The sequence below is a fragment of the Pleurodeles waltl genome, chromosome 11, assembly GCF_031143425.1.
Source record: "Pleurodeles waltl isolate 20211129_DDA chromosome 11, aPleWal1.hap1.20221129, whole genome shotgun sequence".
NCBI classification, from domain to species: Eukaryota; Metazoa; Chordata; class Amphibia; order Caudata; family Salamandridae; genus Pleurodeles; species Pleurodeles waltl.
The window spans coordinates 928,595,386-928,608,561 of record NC_090450.1 but is presented as its reverse complement, the minus strand read 5'-3'; the positions used below and the strand labels follow the sequence as shown (position 1 = coordinate 928,608,561).

The following is a 13,176-nucleotide window of genomic DNA, read 5'->3' as shown; positions in this document are numbered from 1 at the left end:
ATCAGAAAAAGCTACTTTACAATACTATCAGCTCCAACATGGGACCTTGCATGCGCACCCAATGCATCAGCTGCCATGAGGCCATTCACACTATCATTAAAGAAAAAAAAGAAAAAAAAATGGTTTGCACATCTGAATGCACAAAAGGCAACATATCCAGAACACATCGCCTATCCAAGACTCCAGGTTGCCCATCCAACACCCATACCAATCCTGTTGAGAGAAAGACATGGGAAAGGCCAAGGACTAGGAGTGAGCTTGGAGCGACATCCCCAATACATTTAGGAGCCTTCCCTCAAAAAGACTCCGAGAAATGTATTAACGGCACACAACTTCAGTGAGACTGAATCGGATACACCGTTCAATACTGGAGCAATGGTGGGGATGTGAACAAGAGACTGGTGCTTTTCAATGCATTTGGTGGTGGTGTGTAGTCATCCAAATGTTTTGTAAGAAAACAACAGACCATATCAAGGAGGCTCCTAGGATACCTGTTCCCAGTTGACCCTGGCACCCTGATTATGGGAAATACGACCATCAGAGTTGGAGGGTGCGACTGGCAAGGACTGGGTGCTTACTCAACATATGTCAAGAGCAGATAAACAACTCATTGGCGTTTTCTGGAAGAAAACAGATCTCCTGTTCAGCTCTGTATTGTTTTATATAGGTTACGGCAAACACTGGATAAGGAACCGATATCATACAAGCTTTCTTACTCTGAAAATAAATTTATTAAGGGAAAAGTTTCTTAGGGAATCTACCTTTCTTCCAGCAAACGCTATTTACCACAATCCAGTAAGACTTATGTTTGGAGCTATAAAATTAGGATGCATTGTGTCCTCTCCTCATTGCACTCTTTGAGGCATGAAACACCTTTATATTTGACCATTTGTCCTTGCAAGGCCCTTGCACGGTGGCAATCTTAAACGTTCCCAGCACTTTCCAATGAGTGGGTTTCTGTTTGACCAGGGACAAATCCCAGTCAATCCTGTACATACAACCAGTCAAAAATAAACCAAACAACACAGTAAACCTTTTTTTCTGTTGTGATCCAAAAGTGCAAAGTTCACTTTCAAATTTAATCTGCCTCACTCCCTCTCAAAATACAAACCTATCTACCACAGTAGGGTATCACATTTGATTCATGGTTCACTCTACTGTTGTTATGTTCTTGAATGCTCTACACACAGCAGTCGACCACCATTGCTGATAGGTTTAAACAAAACAAAAAACACAGGTAAATAAACAATTATTACAATAGCGCCTATCAAATAAGTCTTGACAAAAACACAAGATTATTTTTACAACACAACTATTCATGAACTTGAACGATGCAAAGGATTACAGTGTGTATGTATACACCAGCAGAACTGATTTTACTTACAGTATCAGGATCTTCAAGACTTTCATCAAGCTCAGCATGAGTAAGAATGGTGTACCCTTTGCACACTCTCCAGAGCATTTTCTCAAACGCTTCCAGTTTTGCATGGGACACTAATCCAGATATAAAGCTATGCAAAGACAGGAAAATATTTTTAAATATGGGTTACATAATGCCCCAAAGAACTTGGTGCACAAAATCAGAACTGTTTGTTTAGAGGTACCTTTATTTGGTGTTGCATGGTTTGCTCTATTTTACTGTACAGCATGAAAGTGCACAAATACAAAATTAAATTATATTTCCAATATAGTGCACACTCTGAGCTAAAGTGGCTCTGGATAGCTGAACCTTACTACCCAGGAAATGAGAAAGAATGAGTTGAAGTCGGAAGTCTTTCGCAGTAGTACGTGGTACCCCATCTGTCCCTGTGCACCAATCCCACTCATGTGTGAACAGGTCCTCACTGTGGCAAGGAAAGTAGGGAGGACACTGTAGTAAGCTGGGTTCTGGTTGTAGTACCCCACACTTTTTTGCCTGGTGTTAGTATGTTTAGAAGGTAGTTTCCTGGGATCCTTGTAATCAGGACCCCAGTGACTGTGGTTGCTGGTAACTTCTCACACCCACAATTAGCATACGGGTGCACCCAAATAATGCCCCAGCATATGGTACCTAGGTACCGTGGGCATTGGTACATCAGGGGTCTCCCATGGGCTGCAGCATGTATTATGCCACGCATGGGAGCCCATGCAGACTGTGACTGCAGGTCTGCCATTGCTGCCTGTGTGAAATGGTGCATGCACCCTTTCACCACTAACCTTGACCACTGCACTTAGATGTTATAAGTCACCCCTCTGGTAGGCCCTTCAGCGCAAGGGCAGGGTGCATGTCTCTAAGTGTGAGGGTACCCCTGCATGGCCAGGGTGCCCCTAAGACCTCAGGCCAATTCCTGGACATCTTAAGGTATGTAGTGGACACTGATCAACATGAGTGGTCTAACTACATAATGGCTTCTCGAAGCCTAGGCATGTTTGGTATCACAAATATTGGAATTACGCCGATTCCAGTGTTAGTTGCATGATACCATGTACTCTGGGGGTTTCAGATGGGATCCCTCAATTTTGCCTGTGCAGCTTTATGGGGTCTAGCTGCAAACCCACACTGCTGCTGATCTCAGACACTGTTTTGCCCTCCTTTTGGTGAACAAGGCTCAGGCCGGAGAAGCAGAACAAAGGATTTCCTGCAAGGGAGAGGTATGACCACCTATCCCTGTGTATTAGATGTCTAAGGGCTGGAGTGGGGTGGCCTCCGAGCGCCTCCAGACTGTTTTGTAGGGCACATTTGTGCACCCTTTCACCACTAACCTTGACCACTGCACTTAGATGTTATAAGTCACCCCTCTGGTAGGCCCTTCAGCGCAAGGGCAGGGTGCATGTCTCTAAGTGTGAGGGTACCCCTGCATGGCCAGGGTGCCCCTAAGACCTCAGGCCAATTCCTGGACATCTTAAGGTATGTAGTGGACACTGATCAACATGAGTGGTCTAACTACATAATGGCTTCTCGAAGCCTAGGCATGTTTGGTATCACAAATATTGGAATTACGCCGATTCCAGTGTTAGTTGCATGATACCATGTACTCTGGGGGTTTCAGATGGGATCCCTCAATTTTGCCTGTGCAGCTTTATGGGGTCTAGCTGCAAACCCACACTGCTGCTGATCTCAGACACTGTTTTGCCCTCCTTTTGGTGAACAAGGCTCAGGCCGGAGAAGCAGAACAAAGGATTTCCTGCAAGGGAGAGGTATGACCACCTATCCCTGTGTATTAGATGTCTAAGGGCTGGAGTGGGGTGGCCTCCGAGCGCCTCCAGACTGTTTTGTAGGGCACATTTGTTCCCTCCTTTCGTTATCCGGTTTGCACCAGTTAAGGAACCCTGATTACCGCTCTGGTGCAAATCTACACAAAGGACAGGGGAGTGACCACCACCCTGTCCAGCTCCTCCCCTAGAGAGGTGCACAGAGCTCTGCCAGTGGTCACTTGATTCTGACATCTTGGATATTAGATGGGAGCATCTGACTGTTAGGCCAGGTAGATGACGTCCCTGACCCGATCTGATAGGTGGGTTCACTGCAGAGAGTGACCAACCCCTTTTTAGGGTGACTTAAGGGCTCCCTCGCGGTGGGTCCTCACATTAGTCAAGCAAGACTCTCTGCAAGACATCTTCTGCTCTGGCCTCTGGAACCGCTGCTGGTCTGCGCTGGAACTAAGCTAGTCTGCTTCCGGTGGGAAGGCTCCCATTGCAACACTGTTTCTCCGGATCTTGCAAGAATTATGCAACATCCAAGGCTGTGCATCCTCCAGGGTCACAAGGACTCTGTTTGCACCATGAAGCACAAAGGAATCTCCCTTGGAGTGAAGGAGTCACTCGCATGCAACCGCAGGCACCTGAAGACAACGTTGACCGGCTGGTGGGGTGTGCTGTCCGCAGACATCTGACTATCCTGCAACACAGGTGGTCCTGCTTGCCATCTAGCCAAGTTGAAGACTGTAGGCCCTTGCTCCTGCACGATGACTGTTGCACTTGCCAAGGCTTGTTGACTTTTACTCCGGGAGATCTTCATGGTTGAAGAAGCCCTGGCACCAGCACTCTGCAAACCAAAGATAAGTTCCTGTCCTGCAATTTCTGCAATGTGGGAATTCTGTTTTGCTGGACTGGTAAGGCCTCCTTATGACTCCCTGTGTCCATCGCCTGTGGGTCACTCTTGGGGGCTCCACCAACTTATGTTGGCCTTCCTGTGTGCTTAGGGCCAGCTTTGACTCCCCTTCCTGGGTACAGTCTCCTGGACCTTGCTGGCCCCCAAAACTTGAAGCACTTTGTGGGATTTTATGTTTTTAATATGGTGGTTTCCTGTGTTTAGGGAGTTTGAAAAGTAAACAGGCAAACAATCATTACATCTGTGCAGATGACCTTAACCTAACATTCAGAGCACTGACTGTGCCTACAATGACAGTATTTCACAGGCTTTAAATTTCGCTCACATTAATAATGTTTTTGCAACTTTTTTATAGAAATGTTAATGAAATTCAGATGAAATTCAATATAAGAAAAGTTTATATGCCCTTATTTTACATGCCCTCTGCACTTGCACCAACTAGCTAAAACCTTGCCTAATTCCTGTAATCTTATGGTAGCAATTAAAGGAAAGTTTAGGCCCTGTACCCAAGCACTAGTCAATACAAACCTGTCCCACTTGACAGAGAAGCAAACCCACATCAAATGACAAGCAGGAGAAGGAGACCAACAACAGGTCTTGCACTGTTTTATGAACACACGAAGCTGATGTTTTCAATTCAAGGCTGTGCCTCACCCTTCAAAGAGATCTCTTGGTCCTAGGTTCAGTAAAAGCCCTAGAGTTCTGATTTAAGTTTTCCTACCCCACCTTCTCTGTTTATCTGGACATCTCCAAATGGTGTTCATCCCTCACCCAAATACATGGTCCTCAGTATGACACTGCCACCTAGCTACACAGGACAATGCAGTAACTTTTAAATGGAATACCCCTGTTTGTCCTGGTCCAATTCGTAATGGCATATGCTTTCTCCCTTATATCTCTCTATGTTCTCGGATCAGGGTATCCATGTGGAGTGTTTATATCCTACCAGCTGTCAAGGACTAGATTAATGAACATGTAAAATGGTAAAGAGATTTGCAAAAATAAAAGATCCAAAGTAGTTAAAGGTTGGGGGGACTGAAATCCACTCATCCAGTCGTGGTGGTCAGCCCCCTATGCACTGTACATTTTTTCATCACACTCCAAGAAGAATAAAGTGGTAGTAGAATCAAACTTTCAATATCTGATATAAGAAGATCAGTTAGCAACAGTATACAGCTGTCAATTTCTAAAGAAGCAATAAGGGGGACCTACTTACAACTTCAGCATATAAAGGATAAAAGCATTGGAACACGCTGACATTCTGCATTTCTTCACAGCACAAATTAACGAGTACATGACAGCAGGAATGGTAGATCTCTAATAATCATAACAAATATGGACAAATTATTAAAACCTTGACGCATTAATGATTTTTTTTGGTCATGTCTACTCAGATTGCGTTAGAGTGCTTAAAAAAACTGTGCTGTAAGCAAAAATCAATATATAATATTTGACAGGCCACGTACATTTTTCAATACTATTTTTAATTTAGTCCTGCTTAAGACGACCTCTGCATTGCTTTAATTTGAATTAAATACAACATACCCAAGTTTTGCTCCCAGCCTCTGCATAGAGTTGTAATCCATCCAATTATCTCTTTCTAAAGATGGAAACTCTTCATAATTGCCAAGTAGAGATGAATCCCCCTAGAACCAGAACAAAGTGTATTGCAATGACTTCCTAGAAATTGTGATCAGAGCATGAAGGGAAAAAATAATCAAGGCCCTCAAAATTCACAAATGAATCCATAAACATTTTCAAGCTACATATCCCTTTGTCTTTTGTGATGTATTTAATCACATGATGGGACCGCTTGATCTAGGTAATAGAGAGCATTTATTATCATGTTTTGGTGTTTTATCGCCTTTCTTGTAGCTTATTGGTGAACCATTACTACTAGTCTTCTTTATTTTGTTTTTATATTGTGCAAGCTAGAAATAGGAGAACTAAAGTAATTAAAGCACAGATGCACATGGGGAATAGAGGTAACAAAAATAAGGTTTCAGTTAGTTTTACCAAAACAATCAGATACAGCTTTGAAATCTAGAAGTGCAAAAAAGGTGAGTAGAGGTATGAAGCAATGGAAGACTGCAGGTCAGAAACTAAAGAAGACAAATGGTGTAGGGTTAATTAGTGTGATTCAACAATACTGGAGAGTGTTCCAGAAGTACTGACAAAAGAGGAAGATTTGAAGTTCATTCCCAATTCAGGAAGAGATTATGGGGGTCAGTATGAGTTTGGTGGAAAAAACTCCTGCAGTCAGGTTGCCACCAGTGTGGCTGCCTTCCCACAGGCCCCATTAAGAGTTCCCCTGTGGGCCAGCCTACAACATTGACGGCGGCTCATAATGGAGTCAGCGGCAATGTTGTGGTGCTTGGGGTGCACCGCACCCGTCACGCTGTTCACTGTCTGCAATACAGACAGTGAACAGCATGATGGGGCTGGCCATGGGGGGCCCTTGCACTGCCCATGCCAAGTGAATGGGCAGTGCAGCACCCCCCACCCCCAACCCCCCCCAGCCCCCCTGCAACCCATCTCCGCCAACCTTTACATGGTGATGCTACCTCCTTTTAAAAGCCTGCGGAGTGGGGGGTCATATTCCCCAGGGCGGCGCGCTGTTTGCAGTGCTGCCCTGGAGGATTAGAACCGGCAGCACCGCCAGTCCCTCCTGTGGAGGTAAACTGGCGGTCTGACCGTGGCGCAACTGCCACAGTCGTTATGTGGCAGTCAGACCTCCACCAAAGCGGTCGAACCACTCCTCTGGCGGCGGTCAGACCGTGACCCTGGTGGTATTTACATAATGAGGCCCTATATGTCTGGTGTCCAAAAACAGACTGAAATCTAAAGAGATGAAAGTAAGCTTGAATTTCTTTCTTAAGGCTAAGAAAGGGACATGTAAGGACTTCAGGTAGTATGCATTTCAATATGTATTTCAATATGTTTGTATTTCTTTAATTGGTTGGTGAGCCTATGACACCATGTTCTATGGAGCTTCAAGTGGGCAGTTGGGTTCCAGTTTCAAGAGGACTGGTAGCTGAGCTGTCTGCTGGACGCTTCATGGTTGTGGGTTCATTTACTTTGAGAATTAAAAGACATAAACCTGTCTGCCACTTTTGACTGTTCACTTTGGATCTCAAATTACCATCGCTACACTGCATAACTAGCGTCATAGGATTACATTTTTATAGTGGATAAAAGGAGCCTTGCTTCAGACAGGAATATTTTAAGAGGGTATTGTGGATGCTTGCCTTCAGGTGCCTTCCAAAAACCAATACTCTATTCAGCTGCACTCTTTAAAAGGTCGAAAAGTGCAACTGGGCAAAAAAAAAAACACAACTATTTTTCAACCAAGGTCATAAAGATAGTACAGTTGCACCCGTATATTACCTCTGATGTTCTCTGGACAAAGCTTTTGGTTACTCTGATCATGTAGGTGTACTCGATCAGTTCAAGCAGGTTTCTCTTTAACTTCTCCTTATTTTTGGTCACTTCTCTAAGCTCAACTTCCAGTTTCTGAAGTTTCTCCTTAAAAAGAAAAGCTTGTTTAGCATGACATGAACATGACTGGGGCTCAGATTTCATCAAAGAAGATCTCACCCAAGATTAACCCAGAACACAATCATGAGCAACATGCAACTGAACTATAAGTGATGAACAGAAAGACTGTTGGGAAAACAGGTAACACACAAATTCTAGCTAAGAAAACCTTCTGAGACAAAGAGCCAACAAGTCAGTAAAATAAATTGCACTTTCAGTAAATAAACCATTCGATAATAGACATGCCATTCAATAATGTAAAACAATTAAGAATGGATACACAATTTAATAAAACACAAGAAAAGACTTTCCAATCCATAACCAAAGAGTGCATCAAGAACATGCATGCACTATAAAAGAATGCCCATGCATCACTCACCTAATACCAAGCAATATCAATTCCAAATTCCACTTCTCAATGTCAAATACACTATTCTATGTCTGTCTTACCTATATGTTCACAGTGCAAAAGTATTTAATATATTTGTTGAATCAGACAGCGCTAAGATATAATTAGTTCTGTCCTTATCCGGGTATCCAGTTCCTTACTGCAATGTTCAGTGTACTTTCTTGTACCCACTGCAGCTCTGTCACAGACCTATGTTCTGGTGCAAATCTTGTGCCAGCTTGTTGTTTACGAGCTTGTGCGTTACTATAATGCTGCTTACAGCATATTTTATCTCTTTGAGTCACAGTCTGTTTTTTGGACTTAGCTGAAAGATCTAAGGGTCTTGCCCTAATTAATGAATGAGAGCACTATTGTATTTTCTAAGCACACCCTCTCACGTATAAAGCTGAATATAGCCTCTAAGATGAACTAAGGGTTTTCCTCTTTCATAAGAAAATTAATATTGCCTTACTGCACAATTCCACTTTGCCTCACAAACCACAAAACTCTGGATTTCTCTTGTGGAAAAGATAAGAAACCACGAAAACCACCTACAATTCAAGAAAGTAGTGAAGAACTGGCTCTTCCCATAGTGATCCCACAACGACTAAACAAAACCAACCCATTACTACAAAGGAATAAGCTATAGAAAACCCAGAATAATACCAGCTTATAACAGGAGCCAATCACTAAGAATGGTTGACACAAACAAATGTATCACTAGATCGCCTTTAGACTTTGCTCCACTCTGAGTAGGCACAGTCTGTTGTGCATGCACAATACCAAAACTCTTCCCATGCAGGTACACTCCATTCAGGTTTATTTCTCCATCCGTACACTAGCAATGTTTAAGGTTAAGCATCTTATTTCTCTACTTTTATTTCAAATCAAGACAAGGGGCAACAACAAACACAATAAAAGCAAAACTCTGGCCAACACACAACATGAAAACACTGACATAGGCCACGCTGCACAAACATACTTCTATCCAAGCCTTCCCATGGAGTAGCATGCTAACCCATATGCAAATGAGCTTCGGTACTTCATCGACAGTAAGAAGAGTTATATAAACGCAACAATACAATATAATTACATATACCTCTATATCTTTAGCTATCCATCTTTAGCTATCTATCGATATCCACCTATCTATATAACTATATCCACTCCTATACCATAGCTCTCTATACCTATATCTCTCCAAATCTATCTCTCTATATCTGTGTGCGTGTGGGTGTGTGTGTGTGTATATATATATATATATATGTATGTATATGTATATGAAATCACACAAAAAAAAAAAAGGTTACAGGTTAAAGTTAGGAAACAAAATGTAAAAAACCTTGGAAATGCACTAAACAAAAACAAAGGTTACATGGGTGTTATAGTTAGGTTCAGATTTTACACACACAAAGACACAGAAGTTCAGCAGTTATACTTATGTTAAGAAATTATAACTTGTGGCCTAAAGTTAGTGACTTTATTCTGTGGTCAGGCCCTGCAGCCAAACCATGCATCCTGCAACGCCTTAGGCTGTACGCAGTTGGAGGTTGGATTAACCTCTGGTAGTTAAACATTACTTTACATTTTAAAAAATAGAAACTCACTGAAAAACGCAAAGTTTACAGGGACGTTATAATTAGGTTTACATTTTACACACACAAAATCATAGAAATTCAGCACTTATAGTTAACCTTCTCTGAATAAACTACGACTTGTGCCGATATTTAACTTTAGGCCACAAGTTATCGTTTCTTAACATAAGTACAACTATAACCGCTGAAATTCCATGGTTTTGTGTGTTCAAAATGTGAAAATAACTATAATGTCCCTGTAAATTTGTTTGTTTAGTGTATATATATATATATATATATATATATATTCAAAACAAAGCACGCCAAGAGAAAAAACGACGCGCACTCAGCTGGTGCGAGGCAAAGAGGGTGGCTGAACCCTCAATTAATTCTGTGAGCAAGAGATAAATGCCACGCACTCCGTTCAGTTCCTCAAAAAATAAATCAAGTTTATTCGATGCAAAAAGAGAAAACTCTTTTTGCATCGAATAAACTTGATTTATTTTTTGAGGAGCTGAACAGAGTGCGTGGCATTTATCTCTTGCTTACAGAATATATATATATATATATATATATATGTATATATATATATATATATATATATATATATATATATATATATAAAAAGAGGAGAAATATCCTGACAAGCGTGTTGTGGCGCACTTATTTCACCGGTGGTGCTGATTGAAGGCAGGACGTCCGTATTTCAAAAGAAGGGGATTTCTCTTTCACTTTGTCAAGAGAAAAGAACCGCACTCCGTCGTTGTGCAATTAATAATTAAACTTTTATTCCATTCGTGGGATTACAAACAAACAAGACAGGAATCCCCTGATGCGTTTCGGTCACACCGGACCTTGTTCACAGGTGTTTCCTGTGTACTCATTTAGCGCTTTAAATAAACTACCTAGACTCAGCAGAAAAAATACTACTAAAATTGCACCCAAACATCAAGAAATGCTCCTTAACATCACAAAATATATACACTTTAGCAAGAAAAAACAAAAACTTTTACTAATGTTCTTCAACCAACAATAATATTGTTACAAAAATCCGAGATGTTTGTCTCCTCAATTTCCCATTTGCTATGTCTTCTGGTAGATGTAGTTTATAACATCTCGTCAAATAAATTAAATTATTTTAACATGCATTATTTTAAATTTTGTTTCTTAAAATGATTGAAAAACAATATTAGAGCAGTTCTAGAGGTGTTTTAACATACTGCATGAAGCCTCATTAATTTTTGATTAATAGAATAAGGATCATATTCATTTCTTGCCTATAATAGCACAATCCCCAAAAATCTATTTTAACAATGGCCCACACTTAATCCTACACCTCTGATGTAAGTCTATTTTGATGTTATTACTGCAATAAACTTCTATTTTTGGCGCCAAAAATATGTATATGTCCATCATAATAATAACTAAGAAAGACAGAGAGAGGAGGTGAGAAATAAAGAACAAGGGGAGGGAGGGAGGGGGAGAGGAGGAGAGTATGACGGGTGGGAAAGTGAAGGGAAAATGAAGGGTGAAGCAAAAACCTATAATTCTTCCCTCAGCAATAAAAAAATGGAAAAATGTTTTCTTCTCTTTTCTCTTTACTAACATATAGGCCAAAACAAACCCCCCAAGGAGAAGCATCTTAAAAATGATGAAATTCAGTTAGATAAATGGCAAGCTTTTTAACCCTTATAGGTCTACAAATAAATCTTCATCCTGGTTTAAACCTAACGGAGTGAAAGATCGGATATCCAGTATATATCTGGATTCCAGCTGGCGTAATTTCTTTTCTCTATCACCACCGCGCTCCAGTTTTGGTACCTGATCAATTGCATAAAATGTCATGAGTTCCCACTTGCTATCATGTTTTTGTTCCATGTGTCTCGCCGTTGCATAGCTCCTATCTGTATTGATAGTTGCTTGAATGTGTTCTAAAATTCGCTTTTTAGTTTCACATATAGTACTGTCAATATATTTCAGCCCACAAGGGCACTCAATCACATATACTGTGAAACGACTTTTACAATTCAAATGTTTGCGTATCACTCTTTCCATGCCAGTATTTGTAGAGTACTCTTTCTTGTTCACACCAGTTTTACATGCCTTACAGCTACTGCATTTCCAAAAACCAGGTTTCTGTAACCAGTTTGTTTTTCTTATTTGCAAAATTGAATTTCACCTATGATCAAGTGGGAACTCATGACATTTTATGCAATTGATCAGGTACCAAAACTGGAGCGCGGTGGTGAGAGTCTTCATTGTCTAGGTGGAAAAAACTGGAAAGTCCATCTGAATTGGCATGGGGAGTCCCAGATATATGTTCCACTGTAAAGTATATTCCCTGTAGGGGTTCTCACCTTTCATTTGCATCAGCCATCTGAGAGGTCTGTGGTCACTTTGAACAATGAAGTGAGTACCACACAAGTCTTTTCCCTGGGGAGTAACCTCCTGCTAATGAAAGCAACAGGCTGGCCATGGCCAGCATCGCCGATTTGGGACAGGACTGCTCCTATCCAATGTTCAGAGGCATCTGTCTGCACAATGAACTGCTTAGAGTAGTCTGGAGCTGAGCACATACCTTGCTTCAAGGTGTCAAAGGCATCTTGACAACTAACCGCCCAGTTAACTTTCTTGGGCATCCTTTTAGAGGTCAGGTCTGTGAGGGTGGCCAGAATGGACCCATATCCTATCCCGTCAAGCCAAGGAATGCCCTGGTTTGAGCCTGGGAGGTAGGAGCTTCCCAGTCCAGAATTGTCTGGATCTTGGGCTGTAAGGGATGCACTTGGCCTCCACCTAAAAGGTGACCGAGGTATACAACAGTGCCCTGCAGTATCTGGCATTTGGCTGCCTTAATAGTGAGGCATGTAGATTGCAGGGCCTGCAAAACCGCCCCCAGGCGGACCAGGTGATCCTGCCAAGAGAAGCTAAAGACAGCAATATCATCTAGATATGCTGCACTAAAGGACTCCAAGCCAGCAAGGACTTGATTCACCAACCTCTGGAAGGTGGCAGAGGCATTCTTTAAACCAAAGGGCAAAACAGTAAACTAATAATGCCCATCAGGTGTGAAGAAGGCTGTCTTTTCTTTTTCTCCTGGTGCCATGCTGAGGACCTTTGCTACACCTAATTTGTCTATTAGCTCATCAGCCCTGGGTGTGGGGTAAGCATGTGTCTTAGTGACAGAGTTGGGACCTCTGTAGAACGCAAAGAACCTAATTTCTTTCTTTCTACCCTGGGGGTGAGGCTTGGGGACTAGGACCAGTGGGGTAGCCTAGGGACTGCCAGAGGGTTCAGTAACCACTAAATCCCACATTTTGTTGACTTCAACTTAGATACTCTCCTTAACTTGGTCAGACTACCGATAGATCTTGGATATGACAGGCAAGCTGTCTCCACATCATGGGTACACAGGTGTGTATGTCCAGGGCAAAGGAGAAGAGCTCTGCGTACTGGTACAGTACTTGCCTGCAGTCAGCCTGCTGCTGGGCCGAGAGGGTGTCTGAGTAGACATCTCCATCCAATGACCCATCCTTGTTATTGTGAGAGAGGAGGTCAGGGAGAGGTTCACTCTGTGCTTCCGGATCCTC

At 42.1% G+C, this 13,176-nt stretch overlaps 1 protein-coding gene across 1 annotated transcript in view; it reads right to left on the bottom strand.

Moving 5' to 3' along the window:
• Positions 1-13,176, bottom strand: part of ATP6V0A2 (ATPase H+ transporting V0 subunit a2) — a 407,112-nt gene that overhangs the window by 304,468 nt on the left and 89,468 nt on the right. Inside the window, exons 4-6 of the mRNA XM_069215012.1 lie at positions 7,478-7,615; positions 5,636-5,736; positions 1,385-1,511 (exon numbers count right to left, since the gene is read on the bottom strand). Of these exons, the coding sequence (XP_069071113.1) occupies positions 1,385-1,511; positions 5,636-5,736; positions 7,478-7,615 (366 nt within the window). The remainder of the gene's footprint in view (positions 1-1,384; positions 1,512-5,635; positions 5,737-7,477; positions 7,616-13,176) is intronic.